This window comes from Hypomesus transpacificus, chromosome 4, assembly GCF_021917145.1.
Source record: "Hypomesus transpacificus isolate Combined female chromosome 4, fHypTra1, whole genome shotgun sequence".
Classification (NCBI taxonomy): Eukaryota; Metazoa; Chordata; class Actinopteri; order Osmeriformes; family Osmeridae; genus Hypomesus; species Hypomesus transpacificus.
The window spans coordinates 4,122,074-4,142,246 of record NC_061063.1 but is presented as its reverse complement, the minus strand read 5'-3'; the positions used below and the strand labels follow the sequence as shown (position 1 = coordinate 4,142,246).

The 20,173-nt window shown below is 42.0% G+C and overlaps 1 protein-coding gene across 1 annotated transcript; it reads right to left on the bottom strand.

Moving 5' to 3' along the window:
• Nucleotides 1-12,090: 12,090 nt before the first annotated feature.
• Nucleotides 12,091-19,348, bottom strand: oprd1a (opioid receptor, delta 1a). The gene is made up of 3 exons (XM_047019478.1): nt 19,113-19,348; nt 13,209-13,564; nt 12,091-12,620 (listed from the first exon to the last, which is right to left on the bottom strand). The coding sequence occupies exons 1-3, from the start codon at nt 19,346-19,348 to the stop codon at nt 12,091-12,093; spliced, it is 1,122 nt and encodes a 373-aa protein (XP_046875434.1).
• Nucleotides 19,349-20,173: the final 825 nt, after the last annotated feature.

Here is a 20,173-nt window from a genome sequence, read left to right as displayed (position 1 = left end):
TTTGAATTCTAATTTTAAACCCCAACCCTTGAATTGATTATGGTCATTGTTCCTCAGAAGTGCACTATTATTTTATTTTTTTGAAGATTATTTATTTGTCAGGTTTGACCTAACCCTCTAAGCAAATCAGGGTCCAGTTGTTCACTTGAGAGCCACTGAAATGCTAATGAACTGGACACGATTTAATAGTGTCCACTTTTCTCTGGTGTTTCATCTTTTAACCAGTTAATTAGGTTTGGCATATTAAAGTAACTGTTATTTAAGTGAAGTTACTCCCTTTCATTTTATTCTTTTTTGTATGCTGATTTATTCCGATTTGGTGTTTTTGTCCTTGTTTTGTGTACTGTTGCAAAGTCTGAGCTATGAACACAGAATTTAGAAAGGGCACATGAGACCTACCCTTTACACTGGGCAAAGGACACATTTCAATATACATTTGGACATATTTTCTTTTTTCATCAACACAAGTGTGGAGTGGTATTAATAGAAGTGGAACAAAATCCTTATTTAAATGCATGGAACTGACTTCTTTTTTTTGTTGAAAACTGCCATGCCATGAAGGATTTCTGCATTTTGCCTTCATATGAAACGACTCTTGCTTATGAGTTTGTTCTGGAAAAATGCTCATTGTACCTGACGACCAAGAATAGTATTCAGAGTCTGTTTGTGGTGACGCCCAAGCATTCTCTTGATTTTGTCACCGCAACGTTAAATCACGTCCTTATTCTAAGGGAATTCATATGTCACATAATTATCCTGTCCTCTTAGGAAAGGGACTATTTGGTAATCCAGGGAGAGATTACGTGTGTCTTGTTGAGAGTTTCTTGCCCTGTTAAGTAGAATGGCAGGCAGTCTAATAGTGCTGGCAAAGCACTTGATGAAGACAAACTGCCTCCCAGAGCAGTAGCCCAGAGCAGACTGGAGGTCACTGTTTAGAAAAGGAGAGATTGATGCGAGAGTTGCTGCATCAGTGAATTATCAGGGGGGAACTGGGAATCTCAAATAGCCCTGCACCCCTCCACTCCTCGCCCAAGGGAAAACTCTGGTTGGGGTACTCATGCGAGACTGTAATTACAATATGAGAGTCTCTAACATCTCTCCCCCCCTCTTCACTTTCTCATTTTCATTTCTCTCTCCGCCTCTCCTACAGGAACACACTGTTTAATGGCGATTGGTGCTGCTTGTGTTGTACCTGTGTTTACCAGCTTCAGCAAGAAATGACGTGCTAGGCGTTAATGCTCGGCCACGGGGCTTTGCGAGGGATAAATCAGGGCAAAACTCACCGAGAAGATCGAGCACCAGAGCATGATTTAGGAATGCCATGTGGCCATAAAGATTTCAGCTGGGCCTCTTTTTTCCCAAAGAGCATTGTGATGCATTTGGCAGTGGTGTACGGAATGTAGGAGAGGTTTTCCACACCGTAGGTCTGCACCACAGCATACCTGGTTTCATGTACGATCCTGGGCATGTTCCAACGAGTCTGCAGTGCTCCCTTACCTTCCTCCATGGCTTAAAGGTCTCTCATGGTTGGAGTGTTGGAGAGTTTCAATTGCAATATTAATCATTACAACACAGGGAGGAAAGGTGTTCTGTACCTGACTCACAGGAATTGCTCTGATAACCCCTTCTCAGAGATCCACCACAACCAACCACACATCGTATTTTCTGTCTCCACAGTAAAAGGTTTTCATGTGGTACCGGAAAATCATGTACCTTGCAGAAATGGAGAGGGTAGTCTTTCCTCTCCTAGCAGTACTGCTAGAGGTAAAGAAATGTCTGCCAAATGTATTCAAAGTAGGCTACTCTGCTTCAAAAGGCATGGAGGCTGTGCTTGGCTATGCTGGGCTACCAGTAAATGTTGCTTTGCAATTACTTTGCAATTTCTTTTATTGTAAGGCTAGCACTTCTGTATTACACTAGCGTTGCTTTATAGCCTGTCCATGAAGGAATATCCAGTTGGTCCATTTGGTTTTCAGCATCATGAAAATGTTGCTGGAAATATAAGACAGCTCTCCACTAATTATTTAATTGAAAGGGTATTTTGAGAGAAAACTACTGACTACTGAGACCGAGACTGTTTCAAGTGAATTAGTCTAAAACCGCCAATTTAAAACCTCACCTAGAATGTCAAGGTTCACCCTCCTGGATGAATTCCTTTGAGACTTAAGATTTGGAAGTCATGTCACATGTGTTTAACATAAGATAGTTGTCCACATTGGGCCTATCTGTTTCCAAACAGTGGCATTATGCTGGAAAAATAAATCGTCTTTGTGGATCATTTGAGTTACGTGATCTCAAATGTTCTCAAAAACATTTTTTTTATATATTTAGCCCTCCTTCAAAGATCTCGTTCAAAATAGGGACAATAAGCGCTTGACGTTGAACTGCAGCAGGCAGAAAAATCATCAATTATTTCCACTCAAGCAGGGAGCGAGAAAGGCTAGCAGATTTTCCAATTACCACTCAAAAAATTGACTTGCCTTGTAAAATGTTCATCCCTTGCTAAACAGGGATTGAAACATCCTTTTACAGCAACAACAAACATGCTCTGCTGTGGAGTGCATGCAAAGAGTAAATCTAAGGCAAAACTCATTTCATTATCTGGTGACAAATATAACAATTAAAGCTGTGATTTGGGAAATATCTCTATGTCTTCATGGCACATACAGTAGCAATAAATGGGGTTCACAATTCTAGGACATCAGTCTATCTGAAGTAGGCGAAGGTGCTGAGAGGAGGAGCAGCCGATATCGGTGACAGGCTGTTGTGAAGCTGCAGGAGATGGATTCCTGCTGCTCCAGTTTGTCTCCTCACAGCGATACCTGGGCACAAGCTGGGCCAAACTGACCGGGTATTGATTGCCTCCACTGCCTTGCTCTGCATGACACCATGCTCGTCATGAATGCCGGACCACTTTTTTTTTTACTCAATGTTTTCAATGTTGATCTTATCACACAGATAGCTTGACGGGTCTTTGCCAGGAATTAACAGCCAAGCGAGAAATCTGACATGTTATCATGGCATTAAGAACGAAATGCCTGTGGGGTTCACATTAAGCTGTCCATGAGACACACACTGTGTATCTCCAGCTGCAGAACACTCACCACAGCCCAGTTTGACAAGGAATGTAGACCAGCATTAAGCTCAGTTTCCACAGTTATCAAGCACTCAAGGAGTCTGAGGATCCTGGGAGGCTGATTAGCTGCTAGTTTCTACAGTGTCAGAATCTGCCCCCTAGATTGCTGCTTCTTCTGATTTCACAGGTGTCCTCCCAGGCCACTGGTTCCTATTGTGGCAAATATTTCTTTCTTAGCTGCTGATCCTAATGGTTTCAAGGTACACTTAATGGCCCTACCGCAGGAGTAGAAAGATCCTTATTGATTTGAGTGGGCGGGCGTACTGTAGACAGAAGTTTTTCTGGGGAGAATTTTATATTAAGAGACATAATAAAATAAATGTCTGAACTCAATAATGGGTTGTACTGCAAATGGCAATGTCTTTGAAGGAGACCATTAGCTCTGGTGTCTGTGGTACAGTAGGGCAGTGAGGGTAGAGTAATCTGTAGCTTTGACGCACTAATGCTAATATGATGTCAAAGAATGAAGGGCTTTCAGGTAGAGCGCTTTGAAGTACACCAGCGTTTATCAATGCTGGGTTGTTAGTGCGTTCATCATGGCTAATAATAGTGCTGAAAATACCAATGAGCAAAAAACAACAACAAGTGTAGTTTGTGGGGAGGAGGCAGGCAATCTACCCTACTGAGATTAGAAAACCTGTAGTGCTCTCTGTTCCCTGTTCCTTTTGGCAGTACTGCAGTATGTGATTGTATTAACAACAGTTAGGCCAAATTTAGATCATGACTGTGGGATACATGATAATTCAAGTGAAATCGTTCCCAGTTCAGCTTAATCTACTACAGGCCTCAGTCAACTATAGTTTATATACTTTACCAAAGAGGAAGCATAATTTAGAGCTTGGTTTATAAGTATGAAGCGGTTTACATGTGGAGTAAATCATGTAAATTAAATATAAATCAAAAGAACAGTAACAGTTGGTGATTGATAGTGATTAATGTGTGTGTGTAAATAAGTAAATAAGTAAAATAAGTGTTATATGTATGTATGCATGTATGTATGTATTCTGCTGGACCTTTCTGCAGCATTTGATACGGTTAACCATCAGATCCTGCTCGCCAGACTTTCTGAGATGGGCATCACTGGAACTGTACTTCAGTGGATCTCAGCCTACCTGTCGGAGAGTTCCTACCAGGTCTCCTAGGGAGGCAAAGTGTCGACCCCCCGCCAGCTCTCCACTGGTGTCCCACAGGGCTCCGTCCTTGGACCCCTCCTCTTCTCCCTGTACACCACCTCACTTGGACCAATCATCAACTCCTATGGCTTCTCCTACCACTGTTACGCTGACGACACACAGCTGTACCTGTCGTTCCCCCGGGGATCTTAACGAGGATCGAGGCCTGCCTCAAAGACATCTCCGCCTGGATGACAAAGCACCACTTCCAGTTGAACTTCGCCAAAACAGAACTTCTCACGGAACTGCACCCAGCCATATCAAGTCTCTCCAACAGCCTTACACCCCCACCCGCCACCTACGGTCTTCTTCTGACAACCTTCTGGTGGTCCCACCACTCAAGAACGCTCGGTCCCAACACAAGCTCTTCTCCTGTCTGGCCCCCCAATGGTGAAATCAACTCCCCACCCCCATCAGAGACACTCTCCCCACCTTCAAGAAAAGGCTCAAGACACACTTGTTCCGGGAGGACAAAGGTACTTAGGAATGATTTGCTGGACCTGATGTTGGTTTTCCTCCAGGATCACAATGACTCTTATTGAGAGACTTGTTGCTTTTGTTGGTTAGTTGTAACTGATTTTAAATGATTGTACTCGCTGTGAACCATATTATTGTTGCTTGCTTTCTACAGGTACACTCTTGCACTTTTGAGGTTCATGTTTTTTAATTGTAACTTGTTTAACTAAACACTTTTAAGGTTCTTGCCTTTGGCACTTATTTGGTTTTTCACAATGCATGCTTCATGTTTGGCCACCCGCAATGCTTGGGGCTATCTCATTGTTGTGATCAGTGACCTATGCACTTTTGTAAAGCTCTCTCTTGGAAGTCGCTTTGGATAAAAGTGTCTGCTAAATGAATACATGTAAATGTATGTATGTGTGTAAAAAATATTCTGTTCATTGACATTTACATGGCGTGAGATGGTTTAACCAGCATGACCAGATGGTTATTCTTATTTTACGTGTCACCAGGGACAAAAAATACAATTAGCTTGTTAAAAACGCAAGTGTCTCTTGGGCCTGTCTAGTATTTTGTCTAGTAGTTTGTGATGACAGCTGGATCTGATGGATCTCTGGCCACTAATGGATGGTGGTTAATGAAGGGTTTCTGATGGGCCCATGGCCCATGAATGAGAGAGGGCAGATCTGAATGTTACTGCTACTCCATCTGGTTTGCCCTTTTTTCTTCTTCCTATCCTCGCCTCACTGATGTAAATTCAGCTTTGAAGATGTCCCTCTTCCATCAGTGCCATGTCAATGTCGCACCGCGTGTGGGCTTCTTTCCATTCCAGACAAAGACTGGCTTGCCTCCAAACGCCCTTGTTTGTCCCCTTTTCAATGTTTTCGTCTCCCACATTCAGTCATGATGAATGTTGAGTTTGTGTAATGTAGTTCGATATATGTGTGAGGGACTGATAGCACAACCATAATGAGATTGGTTCTTTGAACCGTGAGATGACGGGACCACAGAATTGTGAACCATCAATTTGTAACTTTCACATTGCTTTGTGTCTTAGATTCAAGCAGATTCAAAACCAGGGATGTGACAGATGGCCTGCTCAGACAGACAGCAGTCAGGTGTTGAAAGCATGCCCTTGGAGGAGTGCTATGCATAAAGGTAAGGAGAAGCTGCTGTTTTCACACAACAAGTCTGCATGCAGATCTTAACATTCTCCATGGGAGGGTACTTTTTTGGATGTCACTCAAAAGAATATCAAGCTCTTTTGTCCACCAACGTCATACCGTATCATCCGCACAGTTCTGTGATTGGCTGGCAGTGTAACATCTGTCAGCCCCCCACCCCCTAAAAGTTGAATGGTTGTAACCTGTGTACATACTGTACTGTAGCAAGTTAACCATAAACATAAAACAGGTATTTGATGTTTTCAATCTACAGCATGTTCGTTTTTAACTGTTTCCTTTGAATAAGAAGGAGAAAGCGGAAATTGCCTGGGGAAGATCTTGTTTACCGTAGACTCTGTTCATTCTTGTTTGTTTGTGTACTTGTCTCAATCATTCAACCTCAGCAGAAATCCAGCTGTTTGACTTTGCCATTCAGTTATCTGGAAACGGGTGTTGAGGAGAAGTTGAGGAGTTCCCTTTCCAATCAAAATCCTCGCTCAGTGTCTCTGGTGTAACCCTAACCACTTGGCCAACTATGCAAGTTGTGCCCTGCTGGATTTCGGTTTATTGCAAGTATGAAGGAACACAGACAGGAGGCTGCAAATCAAATGTTGCTCTGCCCCACACGGCTGTTGGAAGGCGAGCAGAGAAGCAAGCAGGGAGGCATTCTTCCTCCCTGCATACCCGGTGGGCTACTCAGAACTACCACCACAGTCCTCCACAGTGCTGGCGGCCCCATGCAGGGTACAACACAACCACCAACTGTCTGACCCTGATAAACAAGCCTCAAACTGAAATGTGTAGCATTGAAATTGAGATAGGCAATTCTTTTTAAAATTTTGCATTTTACATTTATGTCACCAGGCAATATTCGTATTTACAGTAACGGGCAACCAACCAAAGTCTTCTTGCATGGCCCTTTCATCACTTCTTTACTGTTACCTCCGGCTCTTTAGACCAATTTAGTGACCAGTTCACCAATCAGAACACCAGGGGATGAATGCTGTCATCCAATGTCTCATCCCTTGCATGATAAACAATGTTATAGAGGGTTACTCTCAAAATCGTATTTAGTTAAGTATCCCATTATGGAATAACCAAGGAGTGACGTCACTTGCCCTTGTCAAAGCCTTGTCACGTCCTCGTAAATGTTTGATCAAATTGTATTATTCAGGGTGAAATGTGTGAGAAAGGTAAACCTTGAAGCATTTATAATTCACCATTTTACAATTCAGATGCAGTAGCATGGAGAAGGGTTCGACGGGACTGACAACCATGAGAGCGTAGCTTCCTGCTTAATGGAGTATGTCAGCTTGTTGACAAATGTGAGATTTGAGGGAAAATGTTGTTTCTTCACTAAACACGGTTGACAGCCTCACGCTGGCACCTATGATAAACATTCAGCATTACTTAATTGAGGTAACTGTGAAGTCATTTGAATAATCATTTAAATAAAAGGGCAGACTGTGATTGATCGTAAATGACTGGACAGACTGATAGCATAATGTATTGTGACTTTTTGTGTTCACCCCCTGTCACATATCCCAACAGTACGGGCTGAGTCATCATATTCCAAGGATGTCTTTCTCACATAATACCTCTCCTTGGACAGAAGGAGATATTAAAAACCAACACTGACCTTTGTGGTTATAACAGTTTTTTTGGTTTGTTGAATATCTGAAGTGTTATATCTGTTCCCCAACGGTTGTTGTTTTGTAACTCTTCAACTGGGACATACTTACCCTATCTGACAAAGTCCTCAAGCAATAGGATTCCCCTCATTTCTCTCAGACCATCACATTAACATTTAGATGTATTCAATTAGTCACTTTTGTTGAGAGCAACACAGGGAGTGTGGAACAGGAACCCATGGTGTTACGTGCACAAGACACACGAGATGAAAAACTCCTATCCCACAATGTTCAACACCAACCGTTAGGCATGCAGGCTTTCACGCTATCACAACATGAACTGTAAGGCCAAAAGTTCGATTTTGTATATTTTTTTGAAAAGCTGTTCCGTTCTATTTGAAACTCATTCAGTTATAATTGACTATGCATGTTTTGGGGATCCATCATATAGAAGTAAAGATTGCAAAATCAGTGGCTGAATTTCAACAGGTATTCTTCTGGCGTGGTGAAGGGATGTGCATGCCACTCTCTGTTCCTTTTGTGTTCAATATATTTTTCACGTGCATTTTTTTAAATCATTCTCCTTCATCCTTTGTCTTGTATTTCTTTCACCCATCGAATTTGGTTTAACTCCACAATCCACACTTTCCATGCTCTCTCTCGACTTTTCCCTTTATAAACTTAAAATAGGATGAAAGTCACATTCATATTTCATTACTCTGGTCACATGATTACATGTTCTATTCTACAAAGGCAATGTATGACTCAGCATCAAAAAGGCTCACATATCAAGAATGAAATGCCTTTCTGTAAACATGGCTAATGATCCTGTCTAAGTGGGACTGTGTATTATGTCACACACTTAGTTAACCTTTTTGAGGTTAAATTTTTTTGGAAACCAATGTATATAGAAAACCAATAACAGCTTTGCATTATTAGTATCATGAGGATTTGCTTTTCGGGCATTCACTGTTGTCCCTAAACGCAGAAGACCTCATTCTATGCTCTAGCCATGCTATATAGTTACGTGGCCTGTGTTCCTTTTTGGTTGCATCAAACATGCATTTCTTCTCCATTGTCTCCTTTATTGCCATCTAGATAATTAGGAAGTAGCTACTGGGAGGCGAACCTCCTTAATTAAAAAGAAACACTTCACTCCCTTTTCTGGGCGCGATGGTTTGTTGTGCCGGTCTCCATGGTGATGGCAATTGATGCTGCTGTGTGAATCTGCAGGAGAGGCAGGGCTGAAAGTTTCATTTACTGATAGCGGCTCTGAGCAGAATCTAGGCAAGCTTGCAGCCATCTCTGGCTTTCCCAGATTGGAGGCTTTTGGAAATACAGTTGCTATTTGATTTCATGACTGCATTTTATAATAGACTTTGGACATTTAAAATGTATTTGTGTCACGGAAAGTGAGTAATTTAATAATTAAAGGAGCAATAATGCCTGTGCATGACAAAGTGTTGGTAGCTCAGCAACTCAGTCTACCAGGACCAGGAAACCACCAACAGTTACTGTAGTGTTTATTTTCATTCACGTTTTTCCATAGTTCAAGTTCAAGTCTTTTATTGTCAGATGCACAGACGAACACAGGGTCAGACTGGGCACTGAAATTCTCAGGACAAGACAATGCAAAGCAACCTGGCATAACATGACATATAAGTACTCAGAACAAATTTACACCTATGACAAGTTAACATGTAACATAATAGACCTTCAAAATATACAAAATAATAAACAATAGAGTATACTAAACCTATAATACACATAATATCCTATACTAACCATATAACCCACAGTATAGGAATCCAAAATAGATTCACCACCATGTTATTTTTTTGTATATTATTTATTGTTGTTCTTCACAATGTATTTTATGTTCAAAGGTTAGTTGAAACATTTTAACAGGCTTTTGACTCTGAGATACTTTTCAGTATGGCGGACAATATTAAGTTAAATTACTACTTGAACATGGCAATAAGGGCTTCAAGTGTCAACAGCGCAGATTTAAGCTTTTAGCGCATACTTAAGTATTTAAGCAAGCTGACTATATCTTACAAAACATTTCAAGTTTTTTTGACTCTTTTTTTGCACATCAACATATTCACAGTTTTGCTTGTACTAAAATATTAAAGCATGAAAAAACAGTGATAACAGTGAACTAATACACATTAGTTCAAAACACACAATTTTGAGTCAAAAAAGGTATGCTGATCTAATATTGAGATGGCAAGTACAGTATGGCCAGAGGACCACGCCTTTTAGTTATCCCCGTAGAAATATTTATAATAATAAGTTATAAAAAAATCCTACTGTAACTCTGTTCAAAGAGGTAAAGTAATCACCTTGCATGTGATAAGGTAAGCCAGTCTTTAAATCTCTAAGTACATTTCTAGTAAAATGATTCATTAACAGTTGCCATTGAATACTATATCTCAATCTCGAGTCACACTTCTTGAAAATTAGAAAATGTAAATCTACCAAGCATTGAGAATTCTACAAACCTTGCTAGAGACAGTAGTTTTTTTTTGAGCCAATGTCCCAATACAGGAGTCGTTAAAACAAGAAAAGCATTAAGCGTCTGTGTGATGAAATTGAAGAAATCTGTTGCTGGAGATCAAGCCAAATGTTTATGAGAATGTCTAGAAAATTGTTTGAGGTTATTTGAACAAATCGCTAACATTATGTTACATTACATTACTGTATGATCAAATCTGAACAATACACATAGATAAAACTTGAGATAAAGTAGTAGAATACACTGCGACTCATTGTTACATTTTTCTTTTTACTCTATATTTAATACTGTATGTAAGTTGCAGTAAACATGTCCACATTTGAGTACAGACAAAATATGTATGGGAAATAATTACAGCATTGCGAAGTAGAAAAGCATTTACATATTAGAGGGACAAAAGAGTCCTCAGAATCTTTCACTCTTGGTTAATCTTTAGAAGCTGATAAAACACTGTACTGATTCAGCAGACACAGTCCCTTAGTTGGATATTTTTCTGCCCACAGTGAATATTCTGCTGCTGCTGTTCGATTTAACATTGGACAGAGAACAATGCATTCATACAGTTCATAACATTAAGTTGTGCTGTGTGTCCCAGAGTCAACATCCATTGTCACTGTATTAAGGTTTTGTATTCTGCTCAGAGATACCACTCAAGCTTCAACCACCCCAGAAAAAGAAGGACGTTTATTTTAAGCAATTAGTGGGCATACAAGATTCAACACCATCTTGAATTTGGCACAAGCACAGAGAGGTTAATATACTGGATAACGTTTCACCAAAGTCTAAGATCTTACATTACAAAAGTTTTCCTTTTGCGTAAGTAATCAAGCTGTGTTTTTTCATTCATTGCAAATTCGGAAATGTAACTTGAATACTCCACTTCCTCCAAGGTTGCGTGCCTTCACACCATGGTTCCTCGCTCTTCAAGGGAGTCTTCAATTCATCACATAGCTGACAAGTTGTTTTGTCTTGTCGGTTTGTTCTCTTTTAAATGTGGGTGTTATGCCTCTGCTCTGAGGAGGATGAAGAGGTGAAAAGTTAAAACTCTTATAGTAAATAAGCCTACCAAAAACATTTCTCTGATAGGAAAAACCAATGTGTTGATTGCGTCTCGTGTCGCATGATTGTGTCTTTGGAGATTCTCGGCATTGTGAGTTTATAGGAGTTCAAGAGCTTCAACCTCCATTCCCATGGAAACAAAGGCCTCAGAAACTGGCCTTTCCTGTACTGCTGTGCTTATTTGTTCCATTTGAGTGTGTTTGTCAAGGCTTATGAGGGGTGCGCTCTGTCACAGTGCTTAGACCTCATATTAGACGGGTGAATGCAGTAGTTTCACACATTCTGTTGTCTGTCTTTTCTGACTGGCCATGGGTGAGTGAATAACTTAAAATGAATGTCTGAGTGATTTCAGAAAATGATTTAAAGTCACGACACTGTATAATTTACAAGATGCAAACAGCCATCTCACACTTAACTTGTTCTAACACATTTACTCAAACTCTCCCTCTATCTCTAAAAGGTCTACACAATCGTAACCTTCTATATTGTACACATTTGACATGTACATTTCATCTAAAACTGAATTACTGTATATTTGTATCTACCCTGTCATCTTCCTTTTAGAACTGACACCTAATTCTAACTGTCGTGGTTGGCATGACCCATGAGAACATTGGGAACATGGCGGTTAATAACATGTTCAACTATTGGTTCCTTCGGACCAGTGCCCATGTCCTCATTTTGCCTAAAAGACAAATCTTCCTCTTACTGTAGATAATCTCTAGAACCGCCCCCAAGGTGACCTTTTGGAAAAGCAATCAATGACATCTTTGATTGCCTGTTCTTGCAAACTTCAATGGTGGTTTTGAGTCTAAATGTGCAGACTGGATGATGTGAACCGATCCTTCAAGGCCTCTTAGAACTCAGTGGTAGAGATTTGCGTGACCTCTGAATGTAGCTCTTGCTGGATCCTTCTAGATCGTGAACCACGAGGGATCCGGTCCATGCCTAGTCATACCGGCTTCTTCCCCACCCCCGAGGGCACGCAGACAGAGACAGGCTCCTGGGTGGCGTTCCGAGCTGTAGACAGGTTGTTCTGGTTCACCTGGGTCCGGCAGGGCAGGCAGAAATCCCTGAAGCACCTCTTGAAGTTCTCATCCAGGAAGGCATAGAGGACGGGGTTGAGGCTGCTGTTGATGTAGCCCAGGGCGATGCACAGGTGCCAGCTGGCCACCACCAACGGGTTCCTGGTGTTGATGTCCACCAAGGTCTTGACGATGATGAAGATGTGGATGGGCGTCCAGCAGACGATGAAGGCCGCCACCACCACCAGGACCATGCGGGTGATGCGGCGCATGTTGCGATCTTTCTCCTTGGAGCCGGAGAGCAGACGCACGCTCTTCAGCCGCAGGATCATCAGGCCGTAGCAGATGGTGATCACCAGGACGGGCACCACAAAGGCAAAGAGGAACACACAGATCTTGGTTACCCCATCCCAGTACCAGTCAGGGTCAGGGAACTTCAGCATACACATAGTTTTACCTGGAGGGGGGAGGAGAGGAGGAGGAGAGGTAATGTGATTGCCAGATTACTTTGTTAAATTGGTTTTGGTTGTATATACACTATATTGCCAAAAGTATTCGCTCGTCTGCCTTCACACGCAAATGAACGTGACATCCCATTCTTAAACTATAGGATTTAATATAATGTCCTCCCACCCTTTGCAGCTATAACAGCTTCAAGTCTTCTAGGAAGGCTTTCCACAAGGTTTAGGAGTGTGTTTATGGGAATGTTTGACCAGTCTTCATGTGTGAGGTCAGACAGATGTTGGACGAAAAGGCCTGGCTGGCAGTCTCCGCTCTAATGCATCCCAAAGGTGTTCTATCGGGTTGAGGTCAGACTCTGTTCAGGCCAGTCAAGTTCTTCCACACCAAACCCACTCATCCATGTCTTTATGGCCCTTGCTTTGTGCACCTGAATTCAAGTATTTGGATAGCTATGTGAATACTTTTGGTAATAAACTTAGGTCTCTTAGGATGTTGAAAAGTATCATTAATAATCATAATTTACCATGGTCTGAGAGCAATACTACAATAAGAGCAACCAATTTCATTCAAATAACCTCCTCACCACTGTCTGACTCCTTGATCACAGCCATGACCATGATAGGCACACCGATGGCCGAGGACAAGACCCAGATCAGCACGTTGATCATCTTGGCCTTGGCAGGCGTGCGGAACTCCAGGGCACGCACGGGGTGGCACACGGCGATGTAGCGGTCCACGCTCATCATGGTCAGGGTGAAGATGCTGGTGAACATGTTGTAGTAGTCGATGGCGATGACCACCTTGCACAGGAGCTCCCCGAAAGGCCAGGTGTTCATCAGGTACTTGGCGCTCTGGAAGGGCAGCGTGCTCGTGGCCAGAGCATCTGCCAGAGCCAGGTTGAAGATGTAGATGTTGGTGGCGGTCTTCATCTTAGTGTATCTAGTTAGATATGAAAAGAAATGTGTTGAGCTACAGATTTGTGTTAGCAGTGATGAGAGCAGTGGTATGTGGAATTGTCAGTTTGGTATGAACGTGAAAGCTCCAACGCAGACAAGACCTTCAGGAGCTTTCTTTTCCAAGAGATTATGTTTTAATTGCCCTTGATTGTATGTTCGACATATGTAGAACATTTAAACTGGTCATTCTTACTGTAATGAGTCATTGAAGATGATGTGCCTCCCAATCATGGGGATCCTTTTTAATATGTGCACAGACAGTGTTTAAAGTATCATTATTCTGTCAGCGTTGTATAAACAGTGGTTTGCGTTATCTTGAGTCCTTTCACTCACACAAACAACTGCGGTTTTTAGAACCATTGCCTGATAACATTAGATGTGTAATAATTAACATTGTTGTGTTGACATTAGAGTGCAAAGTGTACAGTTTTTAAAATGTTGCTTACAGAGCTGTCGAATGATATCACAGTGATAAAGGGTTGTGTTATTACTACTCTGAATGACACCGTCCATTAAGTTCTGCCTTCACCATACAAGCCATTCGAGCTGAAAGGCACGAGGACAAAAAATAATCAAATAATGAAGTTGGTACAAATTGGTTCCTGGAAGTATGACTCACTTTGTTGCTGTTTTGCAGTACGGGTAGTTCTGTTTTTAAGTTGAAAACATGCTATATTAATAATATGCAACTACAGTTGACAACACTTTAAATTAAGCTCACATCAACTACAATGTAATCACATCCTGTAGCAATACCTACAAAAACATTGTAGCTACTGTATAGAAATGACTATGTCAGTAAATGGCATAAAGGGTTAGTGGTATAGGCTTTTACAAATATGTCAGAAGGCACAGTATGGGGGAGGGGTGTAATGGATGCCTTAAAGGGGCAGTTGAAGGTTGTGTCACCAAAACAACATCAATGTTAACATCTACCATGGAAAGCCCAACCTCCTCATAAACTTCCCATACAACTTGTACCGCTAAACCGTAATGAAGTAAAACCACATAGCAGTTCATATGTCACTACATAGTAAAGTGTTGACCTAAACATACACCTTTTAATTTTTGGGGGTCTCTAACAGGGTTTTTATTTCTTTCAGGAACAGTCCTTGCACAATTTACTCATAGACACAGCAACATCACATCAATGTAAGGACTAGCAGAGCTGAATTCTAACCTGTGAAGCTGGCTGTGTTCTTAGTAGAGCAAGGCTGTGAGAAATGGATATGCTAGCTTGGTTGTCAAAGGCCATAGATGGATGGGCCTGTTGGTTTGTCCAAAGCTCCCATGAGCATGTCAGATCTTTCTGACTGTGCAGTTCTCCTCCTCCTTAATGATTGCTAATGTGATGGCTCATGTGAGTGTGGCCCTGAGCTGTGGGCTTGCGGAGTCCTGGGAGGGTTGTTAATCATGTCTGTAGCTGGGAGAGGGGTTCTCACAAATCAGTACCCTGTTGCAATTAGAGCACTAATCTAAACGTACAGTACACCAGAGAGCCAGTTTTCTTTTTAGGCTCCTGGACATTGAAGTGAAGTATATATTCACTTTCTTTTTATGAATTTATTTGTCTTATTGTGTAGACAATGAGGCTCTGAGTGTGTCGAGACAGAGTCAAAAACGTAGAAGCAGCACTCATGAATATCATTTGCCAATGTGTTTTTTTCTTATTCCTTGGCTACTGTCTCAAAAAGATAAATGGAGAAAATGACAATGTCTCATTAAATGTGTGATGCTAGTTCCTCTCAGCTATGAAACAGAATCTAAATCACACAGGAACCATACTGACACAAAACAAATGAGAAGACATTCTTTCATGAACAATGTGCATGTGTTGTCGTTACCAGGGCGTGCCATTGTAAAGTGATTTTGGTTTTGCATCTGCATCTAGACTTTAGTCTGGCGTTTTCCTTTGCCCACATGACATAACGTGTCACGCAAATCATACTCCACATCCTGCAAAGAGGGTGTGACAGCTGTCTGTCTGCCCTCTTATGTCATGGACACTGTTTGAAATGCCTGTCACGTCAGGTCAAAATGTAGCAGCTTCTAGGAAGATTAGTGGGATTATGGGTTCAAGTAATTGGATTTCACTTGTTTTGTTTTTTTATGCATTGCTATCCTGTCATGTTAGGGCATTGATATACTTGGACTGATACAGAGGTAATCTCACTTATATTAAAACTCTGTGGACTCACAATCTTTCCTTTGGGATCAATAAAGTACCTTACTACTACTTTAACTGCTACACTTGTCTCCTTAAGGGAGGATCCTCATTGGCTCTTCCAAAGGTTTCTTCTTTTTGATCTCAAATTCTTTTTGTCAGGTATTTCTTTCGCAACTTCTTGATGGCCATTAACGGGCATCTGTAATGCTGTTGGTGACATTGCATATGAAAGAGAATGATATTCAAATGCAAATGGTAATTGTTTCTAAATCAGAAGGCAAACTTAGTAGTACTTGAACTGCATCAAAGGACAGTGGAGGAGCAGGAAGTTTAGACTCTCCATTATGTCTCCATTAAGTGAGAGGTGAAGTTTGCACCTAAATGTGATTGAGCAGCACAGTCAATTGTCAGCAGGAGATGTAAAGAAACATATACAGTAGATATTATAAATATCCATTGTTAAATGCATCTACTCTACTCTACTGTGCGTGCGGAAGAGACATTGGCTCCCCCTGACTGGTACTGACTTGGATCAGCCCCCTCACACACTCCCCACTGGGCTTCCTGTCCAAGCACTGACCACCATCACCCACATATTCACTGGAGAAATTTTTTTGGCACTGTTTTACATTTTGTAAGTGATATATAATCCAAACACTGATATTGTTTATGTTTAAAATCATTCCGTTTAGAATGAGTAGAATTATTTAAATACATTTGACACAGATGAAATCATTTTGTTCTTTTCTTATGCGTGATCCAGAACATTGAGAAGATATTGCACATCTTACAACACTGCCCACACTGCAGACAACCAAAGGTGTTAGAAATATTCTGTTGGTGTTTAGGTGGGTAGCGTGTGTTGAGTGTGTGTGTTCACTACATGTGTCTGTGAGCGTGTACATGCATTGCCTCCTCTATCCCTGTGATACCGTGGCCCACGCATTGTGGCACTGAGGACCTGAGAACACAGCAGGTCCTGGCAGGCTGGTGTGTGTGTGTTTGTGTGTGTGCACTGCACTGCACACACCACCAGCCACGCTGGGCACTCTGTCGGTGCAGACGTGTTGAGGAAAGGTGGTTGCGGCCAGCCTGGCACCCTCCCTCATGGTACAGCACAAAGCAGCAAGTCACAACAAGACGTGTCTAACCGCGTGTGATGGCTGCGCACGTAGAAATCCTGCAGACGCCGTCGCCTCTTAACACGTTCACGCGAGCCCACCGACTGGCCTCCGGCTGCACCGTAGACATTGCCACATGGCACGCAACCTACGCACTGCCTACATCCACATCTTCCTGCGTTGTGGAACACTTGGGGTCTTTCAGACGAGGCCCAATGAGGAAGAGGACTGAGGTGGGAGGCAGTAAGGGCAGGCTCCCTGCTGGCTGCTGGCTGCTTCATCCCTCCGTCCCACTCATCCTCATCTCACCTGTGCTTGTCCTGTGTCACCACGTCCTGCGTCACCATACTGAGGAGGAGTTGATACGTGAAAAAGGAACCCGCCATCGTTCCTGGAAAGTGTGTCCGGTTCTCTCACTGACCTCCACAGCCCAATTTGTAAATGCATGGATCAAAAGGGCAGTCATTCACAGTGATTGATGCCTCCTGATACCGTTGTCCTATAATCATTAACAATGTTCGTGTTCAAACACACTGCTCTAATCGACCAGGTGTTGACCTCTGCTGTTTGTATTTCGTCTTTGGCCCTTTCACAATTAAATGCATGCCTTGAGAATGTACACAAGCCACAATCGTGCATTGTATTCTCTGCAAGACCGTGGGCTGAACACAGCCATGCACACACACACACACACACACACAAATGTGAACTGTGTATGCGTGTGTAGACGTCTGTATGTATTCATTTATGACATTAATATATATACGGACGGTTCTCAATGGTAAACATTTACCCTCAGAGGAGCAACAATGAATTACTGCTGGAGAAGCCAGGCAGACAACAGAGGTCCCTCATGAGGTCATGATTCCACATAAAAAACAACTAACTGATATCAGTCAAGTCCTGGCCTCTCCAACACACAGCACACTAGGGTGCATAAGTACCCTGGGTGTGTGGATTAATAAACCTGGGGCACTTGTACAATCTCTCAGGGCAGAGACTAAAGAGGGCTTTGCTGCCTGTGGAGTCGAGGGCTCTGTGGTAGACTGGATCATGCTCAGCCTTAGACGTGGGAGCTTCTCCCCCCTCAGCTTCCTCCAAAAGGCCTCTTCTCCCCTGAGTCCCCTCAGGACTGGGAACACTGTGCACGCTTGTGAATTTGTTGACCTGTGTGGCCTGTTAAGTAAATTACCACTTGCCGAAGATGACTTGTGTTCCCATTCTGATAGACATGACTCTCTCTCTGTAACCCACAGATGCCGGTAGAGGATGCATTTTGTGTCTTACTGGAAGATTTATTTAAAAGTATATAGATTACTGACCTGTTAAATGAAAACATATAGCCGTGGACCACACCACAAATCACCGGAAATCCCTTTAGTGCAGTTAGTGATAGCTAAAAGTGAATTATGTTGAATTACTCTTGCATTATTTCAGGAGCCAAGTAATTAATGTTAGATTGAGGAAGCACACACAGCATAAGTGATTGCGCCTATAGCCTGCTGGTTAGGAACGGGGAAACAAGGCAAGCAATCACCTTTACGGAGATACCGCTAATGCCCATTGTCATGACAACCAAGTTTAGATTTTGTTCACAGGGCTTAAAAATGAGGGGTAGCTTTCTTGTCATGTGAACCTCATTGCCATGTCAATGGAAAAGAAGCACAAACACACCAGAACCCTACAGCAGATAAAACATACATTTTCAGCTGATTCTGCAACCAAAGAGTTCAATTGAATGATTGACCCCCCCCCCCTCCAACTGTACCTCATGTGCTACAGAGTTTATGGATCTTTTTGTTGATCCATTTATTGATCTAAGAGTACCTGATTATTTATGAATCTAATATGTGTCAAAAGTCCTTTTGATTTGATTTATTTATTTATTTTTGAAATTGATGGACTTTACTTTCAACCTTTAACTGTGGGATATAAAGTATATTGGCATGAAGCACAAGAGCAGACTGTGTTACATTTATATTTTTTTCCACGCATGTCCAACCACTGCTCCAAGATTATTTGGACAGAATTGTGTACTGCATGTTACTAATGACAGAGAACTGTGTGATGTACACTAATACTGCTGTGTTACCACTGTGCTACTGGGTTAGTTCTAATCAGTGTTCTTTCTCTTATCTCTTACTACTTTTTTACCATTTATTTCCATAGGCATGCAAGTCCTTAATTTTGCACACAAAATATCTTAAATTGAATAGACTGAAGTGCATGTAAAAAGCGCTTACCTCACCACCCCGTACATAACAAGGATGTTGCCCAGAAGTCCCACCACACAGATCACGGAGTAGAGAGCCGTGATGGAGATGGCTATTATCATACCGGCGGGGCTCCGAGCCTGTGCCTGCTCTGTGTAGTTGCCGTTGGGCACGAAACTCATTGTGTCGTCCGGAAAGGTGACATTAAACGGGATAACGGAGTAAAGATCGGCTAGATCAGCAACGGGCGCTGTGGACGGCTCCATATTGCGCTGCTCTGGTCGCTGTTCTCTTTCTGTGGTGCTGAAAACTTCACCCAACGCCTGAGTGAGGAAACACTCTACTCGACGCTTAATTGACGAGATGGTGTTAATCCACAGACCATATAAAACCGAAGAAAAGAGTTGATAAAAGCGGAAAAGTGAAAGTACGAATGAAAAATTACTCTCGTGTGGGTTTTCATTAAAAAGTAATTTAATGTGTATCCGATGTCAGGACCGGTGTGTAGTCTTGATGGTAAACCTTTGAGCAATATAACCACGCGTGGTCATTTGCTTCCGCTGTCCAAATGTCTATTACCAGCTCTTACACTGGTCTCTTATGTGTTATGTTACATGTCGACGTCAAGCGTGCGTAGTTGCAAAATAATCAAGTGAATTACCCACAAGGCAATAGTTCAGCAGGACACAGCTTTTTATGCCTATAATCTTTGCTAATTACATTAAGATGCCATTATATTTCCTCGAGCAAATTACTTAAGCTTTACGTTATGGCAAAGATGCGCTTGTCTGCAACCAATTGCCAAGGTCTGCTGTTAGGTCTTGCAGTGTATGATATACTGTAGGTTAAATCAGGCTTGAGTGCATTATCTTTCAGATCTATAATGCATATTTGAATCCTCATCTCTTCATTCCGGTCACTGAAAACAGCTTCTCATAGCAAAACGAATGCTCCACTTTTCAGGTATTAACCATGATTTGATATGGATGACCAGCCCTCCCAAGCCAAGGTGTACAGTTCAGTGTATAATTACTCAGTGCTCCGTAGCCCTGGGCATTATCTATTTTGTCTAACTGTGAGATTGATTATGG

Bases quoted from the DNA above. Each gene is read 5' to 3' on its own strand.
- oprd1a (XM_047019478.1), bottom strand. From the start codon at position 19,348: ATGGAGCCGTCCACAGCGCCCGTTGCTGATCTAGCCGATCTTTACTCC. The intron at 13,565-19,112 runs GTAAGCGCTTTT...ATATCTAACTAG, and splicing joins GTTATGTACGGGGTGGTGAG to ATACACTAAGATGAAGACCG. The intron at 12,621-13,208 runs GTGAGGAGGTTA...TCCCCCCTCCAG, and splicing joins GATCAAGGAGTCAGACAGTG to GTAAAACTATGTGTATGCTG.